The 22,001-nt window shown below is 51.6% G+C and overlaps 7 protein-coding genes across 7 annotated transcripts; 5 read left to right on the top strand and 2 right to left on the bottom strand.

Annotated features, from left to right (window-relative positions):
* Positions 1 to 2,192: 2,192 nt before the first annotated feature.
* Positions 2,193 to 2,619, top strand: NEUTE1DRAFT_27442 (uncharacterized protein; the record flags this gene model as incomplete). Its single annotated transcript, XM_009853238.1, has 2 exons — positions 2,193 to 2,400; positions 2,498 to 2,619. Coding segments are annotated over 2 exons (330 nt in total), but the record flags the coding sequence as incomplete, so codon positions are not given.
* Positions 2,620 to 3,261: 642 nt separating this feature from the next.
* On the top strand, positions 3,262 to 5,785 carry NEUTE1DRAFT_123445 (uncharacterized protein; the record flags this gene model as incomplete). The annotated part of the gene is made up of 2 exons (XM_009854312.1): positions 3,262 to 4,024; positions 4,897 to 5,785. The coding sequence occupies 2 exons, from the start codon at positions 3,262 to 3,264 to the stop codon at positions 5,607 to 5,609; spliced, it is 1,476 nt and encodes a 491-aa protein (XP_009852614.1).
* A 1,319-nt stretch (positions 5,786 to 7,104) lies between these two features.
* Positions 7,105 to 8,650, bottom strand: NEUTE1DRAFT_84784 (uncharacterized protein; the record flags this gene model as incomplete). The annotated part of the gene is made up of 4 exons (XM_009854311.1): positions 7,105 to 7,734; positions 7,813 to 8,397; positions 8,500 to 8,536; positions 8,592 to 8,650. The coding sequence occupies 4 exons, from the start codon at positions 8,592 to 8,594 to the stop codon at positions 7,331 to 7,333; spliced, it is 1,029 nt and encodes a 342-aa protein (XP_009852613.1).
* Positions 8,651 to 8,914: 264 nt separating this feature from the next.
* Positions 8,915 to 9,845, bottom strand: NEUTE1DRAFT_147547 (uncharacterized protein; the record flags this gene model as incomplete). The annotated part of the gene is made up of 2 exons (XM_009854310.1): positions 8,915 to 9,230; positions 9,308 to 9,845. The coding sequence occupies 2 exons, from the start codon at positions 9,639 to 9,641 to the stop codon at positions 9,178 to 9,180; spliced, it is 387 nt and encodes a 128-aa protein (XP_009852612.1).
* Positions 9,846 to 10,505: 660 nt separating this feature from the next.
* On the top strand, positions 10,506 to 12,318 carry NEUTE1DRAFT_84780 (uncharacterized protein; the record flags this gene model as incomplete). The annotated part of the gene is made up of 3 exons (XM_009854309.1): positions 10,506 to 10,779; positions 10,842 to 11,404; positions 11,458 to 12,318. 3 exons carry the CDS (start codon positions 10,659 to 10,661, stop codon positions 11,785 to 11,787), a joined length of 1,014 nt encoding a protein of 337 aa, XP_009852611.1.
* Positions 12,319 to 12,861: 543 nt separating this feature from the next.
* On the top strand, positions 12,862 to 17,152 carry NEUTE1DRAFT_102324 (uncharacterized protein; the record flags this gene model as incomplete). Its single annotated transcript, XM_009854308.1, has 2 exons — positions 12,862 to 14,967; positions 15,014 to 17,152. 2 exons carry the CDS (start codon positions 12,862 to 12,864, stop codon positions 17,150 to 17,152), a joined length of 4,245 nt encoding a protein of 1,414 aa, XP_009852610.1.
* Positions 17,153 to 18,361: 1,209 nt separating this feature from the next.
* NEUTE1DRAFT_102323 (uncharacterized protein) lies at positions 18,362 to 19,902 on the top strand (the record flags this gene model as incomplete). Its single annotated transcript, XM_009854307.1, has 2 exons — positions 18,362 to 18,440; positions 18,530 to 19,902. 2 exons carry the CDS (start codon positions 18,362 to 18,364, stop codon positions 19,900 to 19,902), a joined length of 1,452 nt encoding a protein of 483 aa, XP_009852609.1.
* Positions 19,903 to 22,001: the final 2,099 nt, after the last annotated feature.

Here is a 22,001-nt window from a genome sequence, read left to right as displayed (position 1 = left end):
TAAGAAGAAGTAAGCAAAAAGGCAAACAAACAAAAGAGAGTTAACAAGGAGGAAGAAAAAAAAAGGTCAAAAATGTCGTCGACAGTGGATTCCCATCTGCACATGCAAGGAAGAAGGGGTCTTCCATCCTTTCCCAGACATTCAAGAGTTTCCATCCACTGTGAGGTGGGAATCCCTTCATGCAGTCCACAGTGGTGTGCAGTGCATCATCACGCCGAAGCACTGCCTGCATTCCCTTCAAAGTCGCACAGCCTGCAAGATATTAGCGCTGTGATCCACTGATGGACAGTGATCCTTGGGTTGGGTTTCTTCTCGGCTTCCACTGAGGTGAGGTGGTGGGGTGCGTTTGGTGCTAACCTCTGTTGGGTGTTTGTTGCCGAGACACTCACTGCCCGGTCTTGGGAAGATTGCGCCTTGCTCGGCAGGCCTATCGGGCCACGGCATCACCAACAACACCAAGAAACTCTATGCAACCTTTCGATCTCGATCTCAGTACAACTTGGAGATGTCAAGTTGCTCCCATTCCCATTCCCATTGTCCTCGTTGGTTAGGGTCCGTAGTCGAGGTTGGGCATAAATAACCACGTGGATAATCACGGGCATCATCACGAGTGAGACAACTTGCACATGCTTTTCCCAGAATCCATCTGACTCTCAGCAGCATCCCAGTCAAGCCACCTACCGAATTTGGAGACAGAACGAACAAGCCTCTTCTGCCTGTCTCCGCGGAGCTGGATCGAAGGATTCGGAGGGAAGAAAGGGACTAGAGAAGGAGGGACGGGATTCACAATTGTTGGAAGAAGCCGGGGGTAACATCAAAGGGAAGTGTGATAGCGGGGTGTAGGATTTCGAACTGGTGGGCGGCTTAGTCTGTGATTGCCAAGAGCCTACCTTACCTGTAGGACCGACCGAAGAGCAAGCAAGATTCACACGATCGTAAAAGGTGTGTGTCTGGCATTTCCATCTTTCCATCCTTTCGTGTAATTCACATCGTTACAGGTTTTCTTGATTCCACTAAATTCAACTCGAAATTATGGAAAAATATTGCAAATATACGAATACACCGGTTGAAAAAGAAGCTAGCAAGGAAAGAAAGCTAGTAACATCGGACTACGACGACACACTCCCTCACTCATAAACAAAAGCAAGAAAAAAAGTGACCAAAGTCCAAGGACAACGTTCGACGTCCCCTAACCCAAGTCGACCAAGCCACCCAAGTGGCCAATTCCCCCGGATTCCCTGAATCTGGACGCGTTGCCCTTCTGCGTCCCCGACTGGTCCGGGTCACTCGGTCGGTCGCTGGAGGGTCCCCGTCGTCATTTGTCCAAGCGGCCGAAGCGACATCGTCATTGCTGTTCCCCAAGAGCCAAGGTTTGGGCAAACAACTCAAGTGCGCTACCTTAGGCGTGAAGTCGGTATGTATCACCATCTAGCCGACTCGCTTTTTGCGATCCCCAGATTTGAAGGCGATGCGTCCTGTCTGCAGGGCCTCTTTCACAATCCACGATGCTACATATCCCGAAAAATACCTAGCTATGCCGAGTTGAGGAAACCGGGAAATGTATCTATCATTCAGTGCCGTCTGTCAGTCACGGTCGCACTCACACTCGCACTCACACTTTCCCAAGGAGTCTCATGTCATGCCCACCTGCAATGAGTGCCATGCCGCCATGCCTTTTCGTTTCCCCGCATGATATTGGCGATAGTAGCCTAGGGAACTATTCCCACCGTCCTCTATTCTACGTCCCGGTTACACTGTCGTATGTGTCGCCTGCTTCTCATACTTCCTGCCCCCGGTTTCAACTTTCCACTTTACCAGTGCAAAGAAGAAGGGGAAAAAAAGGAGACCGGAAAGCGACATTCTGAACTTCAGCCGGCGAAGACAGACACGGGATGAGAAAGACTCGCTGCAATGCAAGACGGCAGAATGACTGACCAGAAGAAGGGAAACCGGCATCACCACCACTCAGCGGGCAACCACCACCACCACCACCACCAAACTCTTGGCAACGCTCTTGGCGTCAATAGTATTGGTCAGTCTCAGCCGTCCTTGCCCGTCCTGACCAATCATTTTGAATCACGCACGCTTCTTGCTCAATCTTTCGTTTTCGTTTTACATGTACGCAAGTACGCTCTTTGTTACATACCCACCTACGCTGCAGTAGGTATCTTTCCCTGCATCTTCTCGTTTTGAGGGAAAGCAATCGGAGCGAGTCCTTCGGGAAGTCATGCACCCTACTAGAAGCGACCTACGTAGTAAAGATGGTTGCTAGGACAGATTGGGGATGGTCGGGTTTACCTCTTCTTATTGGATGGAGCAAATACGATCTGCGAGAGTGTGGTTGTTGTGGTGTTGCGATGCTGCGGTTTGGTAGAGTGAGGATGGTGTTGACCTCGGAAGGTCTGAGACGGCTCAGACGGGACGGGATCAACACGAGAGAAGAGTAAGAGAGGGGAAAACTGAAGGGAGAGGATGGACTGGAGATAAGACTTGGAAGTTCATTCTGCCAGGACTGGTATCAGGCACATGTTCTTCGCCATGACAGACGGAAGATTACAGGATAATGGACGAACAGAGAAGACTGCAAATCTTCAAGTGAAGGCATTCCAACATCTGGCTAGCTTTGCGCGTGTATGTCAAGTGGTTGAGTGCCATCTCGCCTACCCTTACCCCAACCCGTCTTAGTCGAAACGAAGCCAGCTGCGTGCGCCCCCTTCAATAGATCACTGCACACAACTCCAAATTCGGGGTAGTCAATTTTGGGCGTTGACGATAACGGGCGACAGCAGAGCTTCCATGTTACCGCGATAGCTCTGCCTCGTCACCGGGTTCAGTAACATCCCACCTACCATGCCCGAAAGAAGCGGCTGAAGAAAAAGTGGCGTTATCGGAGCAGCATTGCAGATAGAACATCAATCCCGCAACCATACAAATCGTTCACGTGGTTGAACCCAATGAAGAACTGCATGGATGCTATCGTGGATTTTGGGTATTCAGCCTCGGCTGCCTTGTCCTCCCCCGCGTCAGGCAGTTTCGTGAGGTTATGTGAGGGGAGACCGGGCAAGATAACAGCCTCGTAGTTCCAAAATCTGCAATATCCAGAGATAACTTTCGAATCTTTAACCACACCGATTGACCGAACATCGCTAACCTTGGCACCGAAGTTCATGATTCCCGCTTTGCTATCTCCCTCTTGTTTCCAAAGTCTCTGCTGTCGACTATCTGTGATCATATCATCTGAATCGCCAGCAACTACCTACAATGGACAGCGACACACCACCACCCATTCCACCCCGTCCTCCAGGATGGGTGAGCAGTCCGCTCTCAAGCCCCGGGTCATGTCCAGTGCTATCATCGCCGCAACCACAATCTGTGAATAACGAGACCCCTCCTCCCTTGCCTCCAAGACGACCAACAAACGAGGAACAACCACCAATGGTTCTTGAAAGGCATTCAAGACCGTACAGCTACGTACCGCCGTCTCGGGAAAGCTCCGGCTTAAGTCCTCCTCCTCTGCCACCACGCGTGACTCGCCGGCCTGTTTCGCAAAGGGAGCCGCAACCACAACCACAACCGCAGCCACAGTCCTCATCACCGCAATTTGAACCGTTCCGCCCACAGCAATTCCAGGAACCAAAGTTTGAGTGTAATCCACCGAGTCCGTTTCAGTCGCAAGCTGGAAATCAGACTACGTCAGCGGACTTTGAGGCTTTCAGAGGACAATATGCGCCTTATCAGCCGCAGCAGACCTTCCCGCCTCCTCCTCCTCCTCCTCCTCCTCCCCCTTCCTCATCCTCATCCCCACAACCCATCCCCTACGAAAAATGGACCCCCCTCTTCCAACCCACCGGCGCGCCCAATCCCATTTTTATAGCCCTCATGAAATCCTTCTTTGAGATGCTGGTAGCTCAGCAGACACCTGAAATGAGGCCTGCTGCTACTGGCAATGAAAATGGAAATGGAGATGGCAACGGGATGATGGTAGTCAATGGACAAAAGCTGTTGTTGAGTCCGGAAAAGTGTAGTGAGTTTTTGGATGTGCAGGGGTTTGCGGTGGAGCATAATCTTTGTGAGTGTTATTTCTTCTTCTGTTTGTTTGGTTTGTCGAATTTCTTGCTTGATTTTTGGTGGTGGAGGGAGCAAAGGGGAAAATAAGGTAGGTAGGCAATTGGAGGCCGGGAGGAAAGAAAGAAAGAAAGAAAGAAAGGGGGAGAGGGCCGCCCAGGGAAAAAAAAAAAAAAAAGTAATGGAGGAGGAAAGAAAGAAAAAGAGATTGAGCATAAAAGGGGAAGAAAAGAAGGAAGACAGAAAAATTGAGGAGGGAGAAAGAGGAAATGAATGGGGAGACGAAGAGAGAGGAGAGAAGGAAAAAAGAAGATGGGGAGGGAAAAAAAAAATGAAAAAGAATACGAGGAGAAAGGGAGAATATGCTGGATTGTCTACTTCCTCTGCATGTGGGCGCCAAGTGGTGCAGTGTGCCAAGTGGTAAACGTCATGAGCGAGAGCGGTCATGAATAGAACACCTGGGACTACTTTTGATCTCGACTCTTGTCTTGGAAGGCCTTTCGCATTATTTTCCATCACAAAGGGGATCTTTTCAACAAGCTGGGACGACCAGCACCGTCTCATCACTTGTAATGAACCCAAAAATGACGAGTGTCATCCATGTGCTGCTTCATCAAAAATGCGGCTCCACCTCCTCCTACCGAAGGCACCACCGTTGTTCCTTCCTTCCTACTCCCCACAACCACCACCTCACACAATCCTTCTTTTCTCTTTTTTTTTTTTTTAAATTTTCTTTTTTCTTTACAATTTCTTGTTGTCTTTGCCCGCCTCAACCTTTCTCTCCTCACCCTCAATCAAAACCCCATACTAACCAACTTCTTCCGTTCTTAGGGAAACTCAACAAAACCCCCTGGTCAACCCTCCCCGCCATGTCCTTCCCGGGGCTCCCCGACCCCTTCGCAGCCGTAACCCCCCTTGACAAAGCCGACTGGGAATTCCGCTTGATTCTCCAAGCATTCGGCATCCACCACCTCCCTATTCCACGTCCTCGTCCTGCTTCCCCAAACCCCTCTCACCGTTCTACTTCTACAAACCCCCTCATCCCCTCCTGGTTCATCAACCTCCTGACCACTTCATCCATCGAAATCCCCGAAAGCATGCGCGTCCTCGGTATCGGCCAAACTCCCTTTCTTACAGAGCAGGGATTTATCAAGTACATGGCTTTGGAAACGGCAGGGGAGCCGGATAGGGGGTTTGAGGGGGTGAATGCTGCGTTGAGGTACTACGCTAGTTGTTCCGCGGGAGGATCAGGAGGGGGACAATGGGGAGGCCCAGGAGGAGGAGGATCAGGAGAAGGAGGAATAAAATGGTGGATGGAAAAACTAGGTCCGATACCGAGGGACATGTTTCCTGGTAGTTGTCCAAAGGAAATCCAGATGGCAGTGGATGTCGGACAGGCAAAGCATAGAAGGTTATGCGAGGAGGCGGTGGCGGGGTCGAGGGCGTATTGCGAGATGGCGGCGGAGGGGAGGAGACATGCGGTGGAGCTGACGGGGGATTATAGGACTGTGAGGGTTGATGAGTGGGGGAATCGGATTTGGTGAGTTGGTTGTCTACACTTGGGAGGAATGGGTGGGGGGCTACTGGTGTTGGTGTGAAGACTAAATAGAAGTAGGAGTAACGGAGAGGAGGGGAGAGACGGAGGGATGATGTGTAAAGACACCTGAACAAGCCGACTAGGTACCTATTAATTTTGACTGTGGACGTTCCAAAACTGAGGTAACCTGCCCGTACCCACGGTTTCTTTCACGTACTACCCAAATTCCCATAGATGTCCAGTGAATGTTTACCTAATCTAGGTTACTTAGTACTGCTTTTCATGATGAAATACCTTCATTGAATATATCCAATCCGGTCCACAGTCTTTCTTCAGCCTTCATCTTCTTCCTGGAACCTTTCGTTTAGTGTTTGAAGGTAGTCTACCAGAAAGACAGCGCTACCATGGAATGCAACTGCAACTGGAAGCAACCCATCTTTACGCACATCGCGAGTCCAGCCACTACCTAGCAGAAAGAAATCAAGCCACCAAGTACAAATAGCGACAGCCGCAGGGGTTAGTCGTATCTCTATACGTTCAAGGTATCCTCTCTATTTTCCGGCTTCTTCGATTTACCACATCAACAGCAGCAAGCACGAGACCACCCTAGAAGGTATAGACAAAACATCACTGGGCCCAGAACACGTCACCCGTCCTCATTCATGTTAAGGAAGACTAATCTACTACGGTAGGTACTTAACGAATCAGATCCTCCCTGTCTTCTCTCGATCTCGATTTCTGATTCATTCGGAGAGGTCATCTGTACATACTACCATGACTTCCTGCGGCAGAGGGTGGGATTTCGGCGTCTCCTAGAAACCTAGGAACTCTTCCCGTGTGGGAATTTCTGATGTCGTAAAGTAACGTAAAAACTAGAAAGAAGACAAGACCGAGAGTAGCTAGCGCGAGAAATTCGCAAGTGTTTGGAGCCTTTCGAGAAGTTCTGAGTTGTACGTGGGCGGAGGAAAATGCCCCCATTGATGAAGAGAGGACATACTAGTGTCTTCCAACTGGAAGTTGCGGTGCGGATGAATGCCCAGATAGGGCTTGTTGTATACCTCAACATATAGTATTTGGTCTACGTGGAGGAAGCATAGGATCAGTACAAACATTACCAGGATAATTAAGTATAGGTCTAGATGAGATCACTCGCTAACTTGGAATATCTCGTCCCAAGGAAATAGTTGCCTTTGGGGATGCGGGAGCGGGAGCGAGGGATATATTTACTCCTGGCTTCATGGCGGTTATCCGTGTCTATCATAGAGGACACAAATGATGATCTCCTGTAAAGGGGGGAAAAAAAAGAAGAAAGAAGAGGATATGGGATTGGTACACATGGTCAGGAGACCTGACTTGGTTGACACAATGATGCCATTGCGTCCTTGATGTAGTAATAATCGCAGGTCGTCCTGGAGCTTATGGGTTCGTAAGTGTTAATCACTCTCTCGCATGGCATGTTAACTAAGGGGTGACTTTCTGCGTGCGGGTGTTTGACCGATAGCGTACCAAGACCTGTTGTTTTGGAATATTGCATGCGTTGATGGGGTGGTTATCATCGGCATATTTAGCTATGCTGCTACCCCTTGTGAAGCTTTATGCTTAGCACGCTTAACTCTGACCGTAGACTCCTCTTCTTGAACGCTGTTCTCCCTTCTTCCTCTGACAATTCACCTCACGACCCCATCCTGTTGATCTGGACGAGTCAACATGGCCGACTTACATCAGACCCTATGACCCAGTAGCCTCCCGGTAAAACGTCAAACTCCTATTCGCTCCCGCCGCCACAAACATCTCGCCCTTGCCCATACCCGGGGCGAGCGTCTTCTCCGACTTTGGCAACCACCTCACACACCAGAGGGCGCTTTCCGTCTCGCTGTGCGTCGCGACACAGACACCCCTCGCCACATCCCACACCCTGACTTTGCCGTGTAGCGATCCGCTCAACAGGTATTCGCCCGTGTCGTTCCAATCGATTGATGTAATCCATGCGGGCCGAGTGCCCGTGGCAGATAAGTTGGCGACGTGCTCGCCGTGCTGCATGTCGTAGATGGCGATGATGCCTGCGTTGCCAGCGGCGGCGAGACGCTTGCAGCCTGGAGAGAAGGCGACGGCGCGGATTGGTTTTGCGAGGCCTGTTTTTGTCACTCGTTAGTCACTCTTCCTCCCTTTTAAGGCTCCCCATTTCCCCGAGGAAGAAAGGGTAGACTCACCAGAAAGCGAATAAACCATCCTCCCCGCATCATTATTAAACACATACACCCCGCCATTCTCATGTCCACTGGCCGTAAACTTGCCATCCCTACTCAAATCCACCGCCATCGCAAAGCTGCCCGTCCCTACACTGCCTTGTCCACCACCACCACCTGCACCCGCCCCCGTTTCGTAGGTTTGTATCTTCGCCTTCCTCAATACATCCCACACGTGAATCCGTCCGTCGCTCGTCGTAGCCGCTAGATATCCCTCGTCTGCACTCAGCGCAACGGCCCAGACATCGCCCTTTTCCTTCTTGTTGTCGGGGGTCGGGAGTGTCCAGTAGAGCGCCCACTGGTCGGTTTCGGGGTTGCGATGCCAGACTTTGGTGTCGCCGCCGAAACCGACAGAGACAAAGGTGTTGCCGGGACCGCCGCGGGCGGTGGTGATGTGGTGGCAGCCGAGGCGATGGGCGTTGGAGAGGGATTGCGTGAGAGGAAAGGTGGGCGAGGTGGTGGTGCTGTGGATGAGCAGGTGGGAGGAGCCGGAGGCGGAGATGAGGGCGTTGGGGGTGGGGGCTAGAGAGAAGATTTCGGCTGGGTGGGCTGGGGGAACAAGTGTCAGTTGCGATGCGATTTCGAGAGGTTGGTGGACGGAGAGGAGATGTTGATTGGGAAGTCATGGTGATGGAGGGGAGGGAGGCTTACCTTGGTCCACCGTGTGGAGGGTTAGGTATTGTTTCGACTACCGGTGGAGGTTAGTATTCAAGCGTGCTGACTGTAGACTTGTGAATTCTCACCATTGTCACCTGTCCATACACGAGGCAATCGTAAAGTGGATTGCGACAGGAAGTTGTTGTGGAAGGGAAGTTGTTTGGAGAAGGAAAGTGGTTCTGGTGTTGGAGACAAGCAACTGAATGGTGGGGCAGCGACTGCAGCTTTCAAGACGTCACATCCGCGGTGCTAGCTGGGGTACTCCAGAGCCTCCAGGTACGTACTTATCCGCTATAATGATGTGGAATCCACCTTGAAGATGGGTTGAGTCGAGGGCTTTTAGTCTTGTCTTTTTTATGGTCAAAAGAGCAAACGATGTGCGCTTCTACTTTTTTGGATTTACAATGAGCGTTGAGCCCAAAGTTATGTGGTATCATCGATATCCTGGGAACGCTACCGGTGCCCTTTTCAGTGATACCGGCGCGGACACTTTTGGTATATGTACAGAATAGTATACATTGTCTCGCTTCACACATGGACACCTAGATCGTACACAGATGTTGTGTGGTATGGGACGGATATAGCAACAGTCAAGTGCCATCTTTCCCCGGGCATTATCACATGCCCTGATCCCATCATCCTCCCTCTCCTCTCCAACTCAACATACGCCGCTTAGTAGGCCTTGGCGTTGCTGCCACCATTACGGTCCATGAAACCCTTGAGCTCTGTTGGGTCATCAGTCAGTCAGCATATCTCCCTAGCACCAAAAAAGACAAAGTATCCCAGCAGTTCCATCACATACTTCCCAGGCAGGTGGAGCACAAGTGGTGCATCCGCTTGAGGTTGCCGCAAGCCGGGCACCGGTTGAGATGTGTCACGTCCTTGAGCGCCTTGCCGGCCATCTGCCTGTGTCTCTTCTTCATGTGCGACGTCTTCTTCTTGGGCACGGCGCGCAGGATGCCCTCCCAGATGTCCTCGAGCAGCGACGGTATCGACGGGAGGAGCGAGATGGCGGCGGCGGGCACGGCGAAGTTGAGGGCGGGGACACCGAAGCGCTGTGTCCTGAGGGTTTGGAAGAAGGTCGAGGGGTTGAAGAGCCGCATGGCGGGGGCGGCAGCAGCAGTCATGGCGGCCATTTTGAAGATTGGGGTATCGGGTTGGTTGCTGGGTATTGTAGATGGAATCCGAGATGGGAGGTTTCGGATATGCGCAGAGTAATTAAGTTGTCGCGCGAGATATTGCGGCTTTCGGTTCAGTCCCTCCCTTGTTAAAATCCCAAACCCTGCTGTGTGGCCGTCAAGGTGCTGTGTCCGGGTGGTCGGATCGCGAATCGGGAATCGGTGGACGGAGAGCGGAGTGTGATTCTCGGACCAAAAGGTGCTTCTTCCTCTGGGCTGCCGGGGCCGAAAGTCGAGAACTGCCCGGCACCGCGCGCGGGACGGCAATCGTTGGTTGGAGATCCACCCATCTCGAAAAATTCGGGCATGGGTGACACGGACCATTCGCGGTCCCCCCCAGGTCTTCTGTTAGTGCAATTAGTGCAGCATTCACTGTCAAGTCAGTGCAGGTGCTGCAAAACCCGATTCGGGTGTTCCTGAAGCACTGACCCCACAGGGCCAATCAAACGAGCTGGGCGGCAAGGTGCGTGTCTGCCCCTTTCCCACACCTCCCGTCATTCAGTGATTCGCAGGTTCAATTTGGCAGTCGACCCCCAGTTAGGTTGTTAGGTTGCCTGGCCCCCTGGAAGGGAAATTGTTGTTTGGCAACGTGCAGCAGCAGGAGGCCAGCAGCAGCACTGCAGTGACAACAGCAGTTCTGTAGTGTAGACGTAGAATACGGGGACAGGGAAAGCACCATCACGTTAGGTTGTCTTGGTTGGTGCCGTCGGGTGTCCAGTTCCATCTCCCATCCCATTGATTGAACGAAGCATTGCTTGTCCCCTAATTGCACTTTTGTTTCATTTCACGACCACACACACCACTTCTCTTCTTCCCCGTTGTCCATCCCCGTCTCCAGTCCAACCCACGCCCTTCCTTCGACCGCCCGACAACAGCCATCTTCATCTCCATTCGCTTCTCTTTCATTAATCCGCCAATTCTCTTCCCGCCATCACCTGCTTTTTGGAATAAGTAGCCCCCAACAAGTTCGCAATCATGTCGACCATGGGCCCTGCCACCGTCCACCCCGAGACCCACGTCGGTTTCGACAGCATCACCTCCCAGATTGAGCGCAAGCTGCTCAAGCGCGGCTTCCAGTTCAATGTCATCTGCGTTGGTACGTCTACCACTCCAATCTCTGCCATCAACCTATGCCCAACTAACACCCCTTTCACCCAGGCCAAACCGGCCTCGGCAAGTCGACCCTCATCAACACCATCTTCGCTTCCCACCTCATCGACTCCAAGGGCCGCCTCCAGCCCGACGAGACCGTCCGCTCCACCACCGAGATCCAGTCTGTTTCCCACATCATCGAGGAGAATGGCGTCCGTCTCCGCCTCAACATTGTCGACACCCCCGGCTACGGCGACATGATCAACAACGACCGCTGCTGGGATCCCATTGTCAAGTACATCAAGGACCAGCACTCTGCCTACCTCCGCAAGGAGCTCACTGCCCAGCGTGAGCGCTACATCCAGGACACCCGCATCCACTGCTGCCTCTTCTTCATCCAGCCTTCGGGCCACTCGCTCAAGCCCATCGACATTGTCGTCCTCAAGAAGCTGTCGGATGTCGTCAACGTGGTGCCCGTGATTGCCAAGTCGGACTCCCTTACGCTGGAAGAACGCCAGGCCTTCAAGGAGCGCATCAAGGAGGAGTTTGCCTTCCACAACCTCAAGATGTACCCCTACGACAACGACGAGCTTGACGAGGAGGAGCGCTCCCTGAACCAGCAAATCAAGGTGGGTTTGTGTCTCTTTATTAGGATAAGTTGACAATAGCTAACGTGACACAGAGCCTCATTCCCTTTGCCGTCGTCGGTTCCGAAAAGAGCATCGTGGTTAACGGCAAGCAGGTCCGTGGCCGCCAGAACCGCTGGGGCGTGATCAACGTGGAGGACGAGAACCACTGCGAATTCATCTACCTCCGAAACTTCCTCCTCCGCACCCACCTCCAGGACCTCATCGAGACCACATCCCAGATCCACTACGAAACCTTCCGTGCCAAGCAGCTATTGGCCCTCAAGGAAAGCAGTGCGCAGGGACACAGCAGCAGGCCAATCAGCCCGGCTGCGGATCGCGAGATGAGCCGCAACTCTCAACGCATGACCATGAACGGCTACTAGGAGAAGCCCAACAACAATCAATGAGGACAGCAAACTTGACGGAGAGTCGGCACGCAACACACTGCAATCCCCCGATATAGACGAACGACGACCGATACGCCCTCGGGGATATGGGGGGCAGAACGAAAAAGGCTTTGTTTGGGTCGGGAAACAAGCGACGGCGCAAACGGGATGCAATGCGTTTATTCACTACTGCCACGTCTTGTTGGTGATGGTTATTTCGGTGGAGCGGACTTCTTAACCCCCTAATTTCATTTTTAGTACCGGAAGCTCCTTTGCATATCTGCAGCTTTTGGGCCGACTTTCCACTTTAATGAGGCCTTGTCAGAGAGTATGCACTTGAGGGCCAGATTCAATATTTTTACGGAATACATACAGATGTGCCGAGAAAGGCGGATGGGAGCTTTCCAGGGGAGGTCCGAGGCAGAGCAGTTTAGAGACGAGGTTCTTGGGCCAGCTTAATTGTAGCCATGTTGTTTTATACAGATGTTCAATACCCGGCTTATTACGTACTTGCCGCTTTGGTTTCTTGACTTTGATGATGATGATGATGATGATGAATATGTCTGGCCAGTATGACCTGCTCTGTCTCAAAGAAAAGCCTGGAAGCTCAAGCTGATAATGAACCCAAGTCCCGGGATGCCCTAGACTGACGTTAACTCCGGGGGCTGTTTACAGTAAACTGTTCGCCCCACCAATCCACGCGTGCCGTTCTCAGAGACACGTCCCACTCGGGTGGATTTCCCATTTGTGTCTTTCCCGCATTCCCACAATTTCCATCTCGTCTTTCTTCTTTCTTTCTCATTCGCATGTCCATCTCATCCTGGAACCCGATCTTGGTCAAGAGATTTAGTATAAACATTGGAATCGCCAAATCCACTCCATCATCAATCAATCAATAACTCGACCTTGATGTAAACAATCATGCGCTTCTTCATCATCGTTACCGACCAGACGGAAGTTTCTCAGTCGCATACACATCGCCACCATCCATAGTACCAGCCATAGCCATAACCGTTTACCTACTTTTGCAACAACATCATCATCCACCACCATCCGGAGCCAACCGTGATAATGACTACGAATAGAATGGCCCCAAAGGACCCAGACATCGATATGATGGATATAGACCACAACGACGACGACGATGATGATGATGACTTTGATGCCGACGAACTAGATGCTTATTTCCAGGCGCATGGGCTGGATGAAGTACACGAACCGTTTCGGTGGGGGTCACCTGAACGAGAAGGGGGACAGCAGCAGCAGGAGCAGCAGCAGCAGCAGCAGCAGGGGCAGCAGCAGCAAGTACCACCACCACCACCACCATCGGGACAACCACAGCGGGAATTTGAGTCCTACATGGGAGGGAAGGATTCCAGGTGGGAAGGGGAGGGGAAGGGGAAGGGGAAAGGGAAAGGGAAGGCTGTTGAAATTGGATTGGATGTTGGAATAGATGGCGAACTGGATGCGCATTTCCAGGCGCAGGGGCAGGGACTTCAGGGAATGGATATGGAGTTGGGGTTGGCGGAGGATCAGGATCAGGATCAAGATCAGGATTATGAGAGGCCGCCTCCTTCTTATCAGCCTCCGGTGCAACCGCGAGTACAACAGCAGACTGCTTACAGCCTAGGACCAAATGCCAAGTGGAAAGGAAAGGAGAAAGAGAAAGATTATGGACGAGGGGACGTGCTTGGACTAGATGCACATGGTCCTACGGTACTCGGGAATTCTGCAGGACTAGAGACTCGGAATGTACCGGGGTTCAGGAAGGGGGATGTACTCGGAAATGCAACCGGATTCGGAAAAGGAGACGTCCTAGGCCGAGACGCTGGATTTACGAGCGATGTGCTCGCAAAAGACAGTAGGCTAGCCAAAGTTCGCGCATGGCTGGACCAAGCCGCAGGTCAACCATCATCCAAAGTCCTCAGCAAGGGTAACGCCGCCGCCGCCACCGCCGTTACCACCAACCAACAACAAACTAAAGAGGACGGCCAGACGAAAGCAGAAGGCCAAGAACAAGGCCAGGAACAAGGAAAGGGAGAAACTACCCCTCCTATTGATGACCCCGACGACTCGGAAGCCTCCATCGCTGCTCGTCCCATCGTTTCGCATGATCCTGACCACCCTGATCGCCCGATTGATTTGGACGTCAAGCTTGCGAGGGGGGTTATTCGGCATGTGATTTTGAGCGAAAAGTTTCCTGAGGTTTGGCCTGCCCCGGGGACGGTGGTGGAGGGGGAAGCACAAGAGATGGTTGGGGGAAAGGGAGAGGAGAGACAGGAGGGGCAAGAGAAGGACCAAGAGAAGAAGGAGGAGAAGGGGGTGGAAGGGGCGGAACTAAAGGGGTTGGAGAAAGAGACGGATCAAGAGGCAGATGACTCCAATGGGCAGACGGACAAGAAGGAAGTTGTTATTCCAAAAGGGGTGGTGATGCTCGTAAAGGGTATCCAATACCTCAAAATGCCTCCTGATTATTTGGACGGGTCGCAACTTGGATCAGAGTACGAATACGAGGATGATTCACAGCTTGGAAGCACTCCCGCCTCTGAACTCGGGAATAGACAGCCTCGTGAACATGGCAATGATAGCCAAAAGTTCTACAACGAAGCAAACGTCGACGATTCCGATCACACCGACTACTCCAGCGAGCACGAAAGACGGCACTCCTCCTCTGGTCAACACAGCTTTGCAAAACCCTCCAAAGAACTCGACGACCATGACCTAGAAATCCCCGAAACCGACCTCTCATCAGCCAGCAACCACCCCTCCACCATCGCCAACTCCGACTCCGACTCCGACATCCCCATGTCCAACACCGACTACCCCCTCCCCCCACCATCCAGCCAAGTCCCACCACAAAGCCAATCCTCCATAGTGTCCCGCAAACGCACCTGGTCCCAACGGCATGACCCCTCATCTCCCTCTTCTTCCCCTTCCGCCCCTTCACCCCCTTCACCCCCTGCCTACCCAACCATCTTCGACAACCGCACCCCACCCCCGCGACCACCAAGTTCCAATTCCGTCCCCTCCCAACCACCCATGGGTCCTCCAGACCTAGTCATCCGTCTCCTGCTATACGACGGCGAGTTCTGGGTGCAAGCCATTCTGAGACCCGAGTTCCATTACTTAGTGCTAGGACACGATTTCGACGAGTGGGCTTCTGTTACGTACCCGGAAGTTGAACAACAACAAGCAGATCAAGCAAAGGGAGACCAAAAAAAAGGGAGGAGGAAAAAAGAACGGAGAAGGAAAAGAAAAGACAGCGGAGGAAATAGCCAAGGAAGAAGAAGAAGAAAAGGAGCAGAAGATGCAGGAAAAATGGCAGATGAAGTGGCAGGAAAAGGCAAGGGGGGATGTGATGGAGGGGGTGTATGTGAGGTTGGTAGCGGGGGATGTGGTGGTGGAGTTTGAGGAGGTTGATGTTGAGGAGAAGCCGATGCCTCAGCTGCAGCCGATGCCTCAGCAGATACTTGAGCAGATGCTTCAGCAGATGAAGGATGGTGATGCTGTGAGTAGGGGTCAGGAAAAGGGGAAGGGTATCCAGGGAGTGAATGGGAAGCAGCAGGTTGGGGGTATACACGACGATGGGATTGGTGATCCCGAAAAGTTGGACAAATTGAGGAGGGAGATTCTGGAGCGGAAGTGGCTGGAAAAGTGGAAAGAAGTTGAGGAAAGAGAAAAGGCCAGGGTAGCAAAAGAACAAGAAGTCGACAAACCGAAGGAGGATGGAAAACCAAAGACAACCAAAATGGTCTGTCTAGTGGTAGGCCACATGGTTCCGGTCGGGTTGGACAGGAAGTTCATGAGGGAGGTAAAGAAAGCACAACTCAAGGCTATGGCAGAAGAGTTAGGTCCCGTCTTGCAAGTGTCATCGACAGCAAGCGATAAGATGGATTTGGATAAGAAAGACGATAAGTCGAAAACACAGCCTTGGTGGGTGCCAACTGGATACGTGGCGGAATTGGACGCGAGGGATGCGAAGAGGAGGAAAGAAGAAGCAGCTCGGGCAAAGGAGAGGAGGAAGGTAGAGGAAGCCAAGGAAGCAGAGGAGCGAAAGGAGCGGACTCGCCTCATAGAAAGATTCGAAAAATTGACAGGGGCTCAGATGGCGAAGCCGGTTGAAAAGGCAAAGCCGCCTGAGAAGGCAAAGCCGCCCAAGATCAAACAACCAGATCCCAGAATAGTTCTTCCGGAAGAGTGGAAAGATCTGGACATGGCTACGGTTGACGGACTCATCAAGGAATGGGAAAAGCAGAACAAGCCAAAGCCGCCAACGCCGCCAAAGCCACCGAAACCGGAGAAGAAGCCTATCGTTACCGCCAGACAAGCACCGCCATTTCATCCGTCCTTCACCGCGCAGGAAATCTTTCTGGTGCAGAATCCACAACGAAAGCCCGTCATAAAGGCACCGGAACCTGTTTATGTGGCATCGGAACTTAGGTCATTTCAGGTTGCTCAAGATACTCGTCCAGCGGCTATTGTGAACAATCAGCAGATGCAGAGGAAGAGGATCTTGGAGCTTCCACCTAGGGGTCAACGGCGGCCGCAGCAGCAGGGATCGGGGCCTGGGCTTCCGCCTCATCTCCAGCCTAATCCCTTGTTACAGCCGCCTCGGCCGCAAGCACAGATACAACCTCGACCGCAGCCTCAGCCTCAACTACGTCCTCAACCTCAGCTTCAACCTCAGTCTCAACTACGCCCTCAACCTCAGCTTCAACCTCAACCACCAACTCGACTTCAACCACGACCATTCTTCCAGCCGCAAGCCCAAGCTCGACCACAGTTCTTACAGCAGCAACCACGACCACAAGCCCAACCTCAACCTCCACACCGTCTTCAACCTCAACACCAACCCCGTCTTCAACCTCAACCTCAACCTCCTCCCCACCCCCCTCCCAAACCCAACCCCCACCTAGCCACCGACCCCACCACCCCCCTCAAACTCTGCCCCCTCCACCAAATCCCACACCTCCCCTACCCTCAAAACTGGATGGTCAACGTCCTAGCCATCATCGTCTCCATATCCGACGTCCAGCCCTCCCCAATGCCACCAACCTTCAACCAAAGAATCGTCCGTCTCGCTGATCAATCTACACCCAAACATATCTTGCTGAATGTTTTCTTGGATGCAGAGGATTTCAATCCTAAACCCGGGGAGGTGGTACTGTTGATGGGAGTGAAGAATCATAAGTATGAGGGCGGGTGTTTGAAGAAGTATTGGAGTGATCGGCCGCCTGAGGGGTGTTTGTGGAAGTGGTGGGTTGGGGAGGAGGAGTTAAGGGGGGTGGGGTGGTGTAGGGGGGTGGTGGAGGGGTTGAGGGGGTGGTGGAGGGAGAGAGGAGGTGGTGGTGGTGGTGGTTGAATAAGGGGAATAAGGGAAGTGATGATTATGACGGGGTGTTGGTGGGTGAGAATTGGAAAGGGAGAGACGAGGAAGGATGGTTAATTGGAAGATGGAAAGCTTTGGAAAGTACCTCTAAAGGGTTCTGTTCCTTGTCGTAGAGGTACACATGAGCTAGTGGCTGCTTCCTTTGGTAGTCGTATACTACACTACGTTGAAGCTGGGCCTTTCCTGATGTGTTCTTGAAGCCGAATGAAAGCGGGATATGGAAGGAGAGGGCTGGGAAGAGTGCTAGGTTGTGGAGGAGAGAAGGAAAGAGCGACTGCCTAATGTTGCGGCTGTGTCTCTGTCATTGGATAACAGAAAAACTCCTTCGACGTTTGGAGGATGTGTCTAGTTCATGATGTCCATCCCCTTCAAATTCCTTGCAGGTCCTGAGGCGTCTGTGAAGGAAGGGCCGACCAAGACTCAGCTGTCTCGCGTTCACTGTCTGGATGAGCGAAATCATATCATCATTAATGGTCAAACACAAAACACAGTTTCCTCGACACAGCATCTCATTAAGGCCATTCAATATCGACAGCCAAACTCTTTTAGCACCATATCTACGTTATTTTGGGTCTTTCTAGCCCTTATATCCTCATTCTTCCCCATCCCGGCAGTTACAGACATTTCAACATCATCACCGCAGGCTCGCCATCCTCAGCTGTACGGACAGCAATGTCTACACCTCACAGCACGCGTCCTCTCCTCATACCCCAGATCACAAAAATTATCGTGAGCCATGTACAGAATCCAGCAGATCTCAAAAGCATTTCGCTTGTCTGCCGGTCTTTCAATGCTGCCGTGCGACCCCATCTCTTTCGGTGTCTGGTATTCCCCAGATTCGAAGTCTCAACGCCAGATTCTTCCAAGCCTCTTGCCTATCCGCTCAGCCCGGACTACACTCCCGACGGAAATACCGATATCGATTACAGTTTTACTGGCCTTGCGCGCTCTTTGACAATCCCCAGAGACATAGCAGCTGCGCACATAAAATCGGTTGGCAACTTGCCCAGGGCCCAGGAAATAGCACGGTATAAACGCGAATCTCTTCCAGTGTACCGAGCCATTAGGTGGTACCTGAAACGTACCCCTCTTCTAGACCATTTTGAGTCCATCGGTGTACCTCGACTGGTCCATCAATTTCTACTGTTGTGGGAATCCGTTCCCAAAATTCGATCGATCAAAATGGAGGCAAGGGGAAATGTCAGAGAGGAGCAGATTTTAGACACCGCAGGCGCAACCTTGGCTCAAGACCGGCCGGAATGTGAGTCTCATAATCCCAGTTCTCCAGATTCAATCCATGCATACTCCATCTTGATTCTGGAAACAAAAACTGACATCTGGTTGCCACAGTCCTGGAATCCCCAGATTGGTCTACTTTTGGAACCCGAACCTACAACATACCAGAGGCTCGTCTCACCTTCCCGCATCTTACTATTTTGGCCTTGCATGGGCTTCCGTTCGATGAGAATTCACGCCATTTCCTCAGTCTACCCACATCCTCATTCAGACTTCGGGAACTAGTGTTGGTGCTCAAAGGTGCGCCCCATCTAAGCTGCCTCGAACTCAGTGCCCGTGTTGCTGGTACCGGAAGACCGCGAGGCGCAATAATACAAGAGCTCTGTCGCAACTATCTTCACGCTGGAGGAAGGGCTCTTCAAAAGCTGCGCTATATCAAGCTTGGAAAAGGATTCGAGTTGTATTTTCCAAGGAACCCTGGATACAACTATAATCACCCGGCTGGCTTCTTGGGTAATCTATTGGACTTCTCCAGGCTCGAAGAGCTGCACTTGTTCTATGACGACTATGTAGACGGTCCATATCTTATAGAGGCACATCACCCCAAAGACTTCACTGGTATCAATCTTGCTTTCAACACGCATTTGGCGAGAAAGTTGATCCACGCCCTCCATCTTCCCAGCTTAAGAAAATTGACGTTGCCCTGGGCGGACGGCTATGCCTGGGAAATGATATACTACGATTCCAAGTTCACCCTGAGACAAAACCTGGTGATCAACTTTGTGGATGAATTCCATCTTCAAGACCAGCATCGACCACGCGGCGGCTTGCATCCCTATTCATATCTATGGCGTGTCCACACGCTACTCCGCCCATTCCCCTTGTCGGGCTTAGTCCTGCCCACCAACGGCATGTCCCTCCCAGAGCAGAACTTATCCCATCTTGTGTCCCTGACCACACTAAAGTCTCTCAAAACGATACTTCCTCCGTTGTGTGACTTTGGCTTTTTCTGTGCTACTCATGATACGACGCATGTCGAATGCAATCCCGGAGAATTATCGTCGACGAACATCAGCACGATTACGTGGCAGTTGAGACGTATTCGGAACCTCCGCGAACTTTGGCTGGCGGGAGATAGTCGTCACAAGTCATACAAGTGCATTGTTGAGCATATTCGATCTCATCATAGCTTGCGAATCGAGCATTTGGCCATGGCGTTTATCCAGCGATTTCGGAAGCTGGAGTATATCAGGATTCTGGACCGGGCGTGGCGGATTGCGAGGAGAGATGATGCTGATGATAAGGATAACGAGAAGGAGGAGAAGGAGAAGGAGGAGAAGGAGAAGGAGGGATATTGTAGTGATGATGATATGGGAGGAGAGGAAAGAACGGAGGCGGTGGCAAGGGAACTGAGTCCCTGGGAGGTGGAGAATGATGTACCGGATGCGTTCGATTACCGCACGCCGAGTCTGTTTAGGGGGAGGTAGTGCTGAGGTGTCATCTTCCTCTTGTGATGTTGGTTTTCTAGGATAGCAGTTTTGTGGTATTCGGGCTGCCCAGGTCAGGTGCTACAAGAGAAGAGCGTGGGAGGACGGAGAATGGAGATGATAAGAAGATAGGAACTTGGTTAAAGGACTTTTTCTATAGAAGGGCATTCATACGGCACTTCATTATAAGAGAAGAATTGAGTTGGACATGTCGGGGGCCTAGTACTGTTTGTTGTGAGTCTTTGTTACACAACTTGAAAGATTTGAGCACACCCCTTTCCCCAAGGGGTCTGGTTTCAGTTTTTTTTTCTCTCTGACATCTCCATGTGAATAATTAGGTACCAACGAGTATCTCAAGTGATATTTACTGTCGAGTCCATCAACATGATCGTCTGGCTTCTCCCATGTGGTGAACTATGACGATGATCTGAACGAAAGCATACCTCGGTATCACGGCGTTCTATACCTACTAATGTACATGCACATGTATTCGAGAGTCTTCTCGCCTCTACATGGTATGTATGATACATACCAAAGAAGTAGGTAACAGTGGCCAATAATGTGCAATGATGACTCGGTACCTGCTTTTAGACTACTACCTGCCCAGGGTAGGTAGGTACCTCTAGGTAGAGGTGGGTAGATATCTATCAAGATGTGATGTGATGTGGTGGGATGGGATGCTGCAAGTACGAGCACGAGCCGAGAGAGAGAGGGAGGAGAAAAGTATGGCAACTTGGCTGGCGCGTGGTAACTTGGTCAAGAGGGTGTGAAAACTGGTTGTTGAAAGGTTTTGCAGTTGATTAAATGGGGGAGAAAGGTGATGGTATTGTCACCTCCATGGGGCCGAGCAATAACCTGGAAGCTGAATGGGCTTTTGAGTGTCAAGTATACCTCTAGGTAGTAGGTAGGTATTCGAGGACGATAGAATGGCACATTGTAGTGAGGAGGAGAAAGAAAAGCCAAGAGTGGTGTGGTGGAGGAGTATTCTTGTTTTCCTTGTTTCCATTGAAAAAAAATAACTGGGCGATATCTTTCTGCAGCTTTGCTCATGGCATGGCATGGTATGGAAGTCAAGGCAAGGTAACAAAGGCAACATATTAGAATCGATAGATAAGGTAGGCAGCGATTCAAATATGTGCCATCTACAACCTCACATCACCATCTACCAACCTACCTATGCTTTGCAATGTCACCGAAAAACAAGAAGGATAACAATCGACCGCCAAGTACCTATACCCCACGATGGCCAAATATTTCTCCACGATGGGAAAGCAGGAAACGGGTAACGAAGGAAGGTGAGTATTGTTCCCACCTTCCCCTTGCAGTAGGTCGAAGCCCCATGCCCATGCCCAAGAAGGCCAAGAACATGCAAGGCAACGCAACGCAACGCAAGGAGACGCGAGACATGATCTGCCAAGATCTTTCTTACACGATGCGATCTTACTGTAGTGTAATTCGTCATTCGAATATCTCCACCTATAAGCCTCCATGTATGTCTCCAAGTGTAAGCGCTTCGTTCCGCCCCAACTGCCGAGTGCCGAACCCCCGTTTATAGCCGACCAATGTCGCATTTCCCATTTTGTTTTCTTACCTGGGTAGTGTACATAGAGGTACTTTGCGTGTGGTGGTGACACAACTCCCAACTCCCACTCCCGACTCCGAACATACCCCCAACTCTTAACTCCGGCCGGCTGTACTTGTTTTCCGGTTTTGCACCCCGTCGTCTTTGCGGCTTAGTGCTACCTACTCACCAGAGTACCACCCCACCACCACCACCCCCCACATGTTGTGTTTTCTCGCAGAGACTCGGCATTAATCCAAGACGACGACGTTCGGATTCGGAAGGTCAGAAAATTCGTTGGGGACGGGAGAGGAGGGGAGGGGTTGAATGCGACGTCTTGGTATCGAGTTCCTTTGTGGCAACATCTTGATCAATCCATCCATTTTTTTTGTTTGGGAAGAGGGGAGTATGGCTGTACTTCTATTCTCTCCAGGCACTTGCGACCTACAGCGCTATAGTCATGAGTTATCGAAAGGGGATAATGACAAGTGTCATTGCGTTTGTGAGATCGCATGCGAGCTGGTGAAAGGCGGATGGG

This window comes from Neurospora tetrasperma (genome assembly GCF_000213175.1).
Source record: "Neurospora tetrasperma FGSC 2508 unplaced genomic scaffold NEUTE1scaffold_4, whole genome shotgun sequence".
In the NCBI taxonomy this organism is placed as follows: Eukaryota; Fungi; Ascomycota; class Sordariomycetes; order Sordariales; family Sordariaceae; genus Neurospora; species Neurospora tetrasperma.
This window is presented reverse-complemented; position numbering and strand designations above follow the sequence as displayed.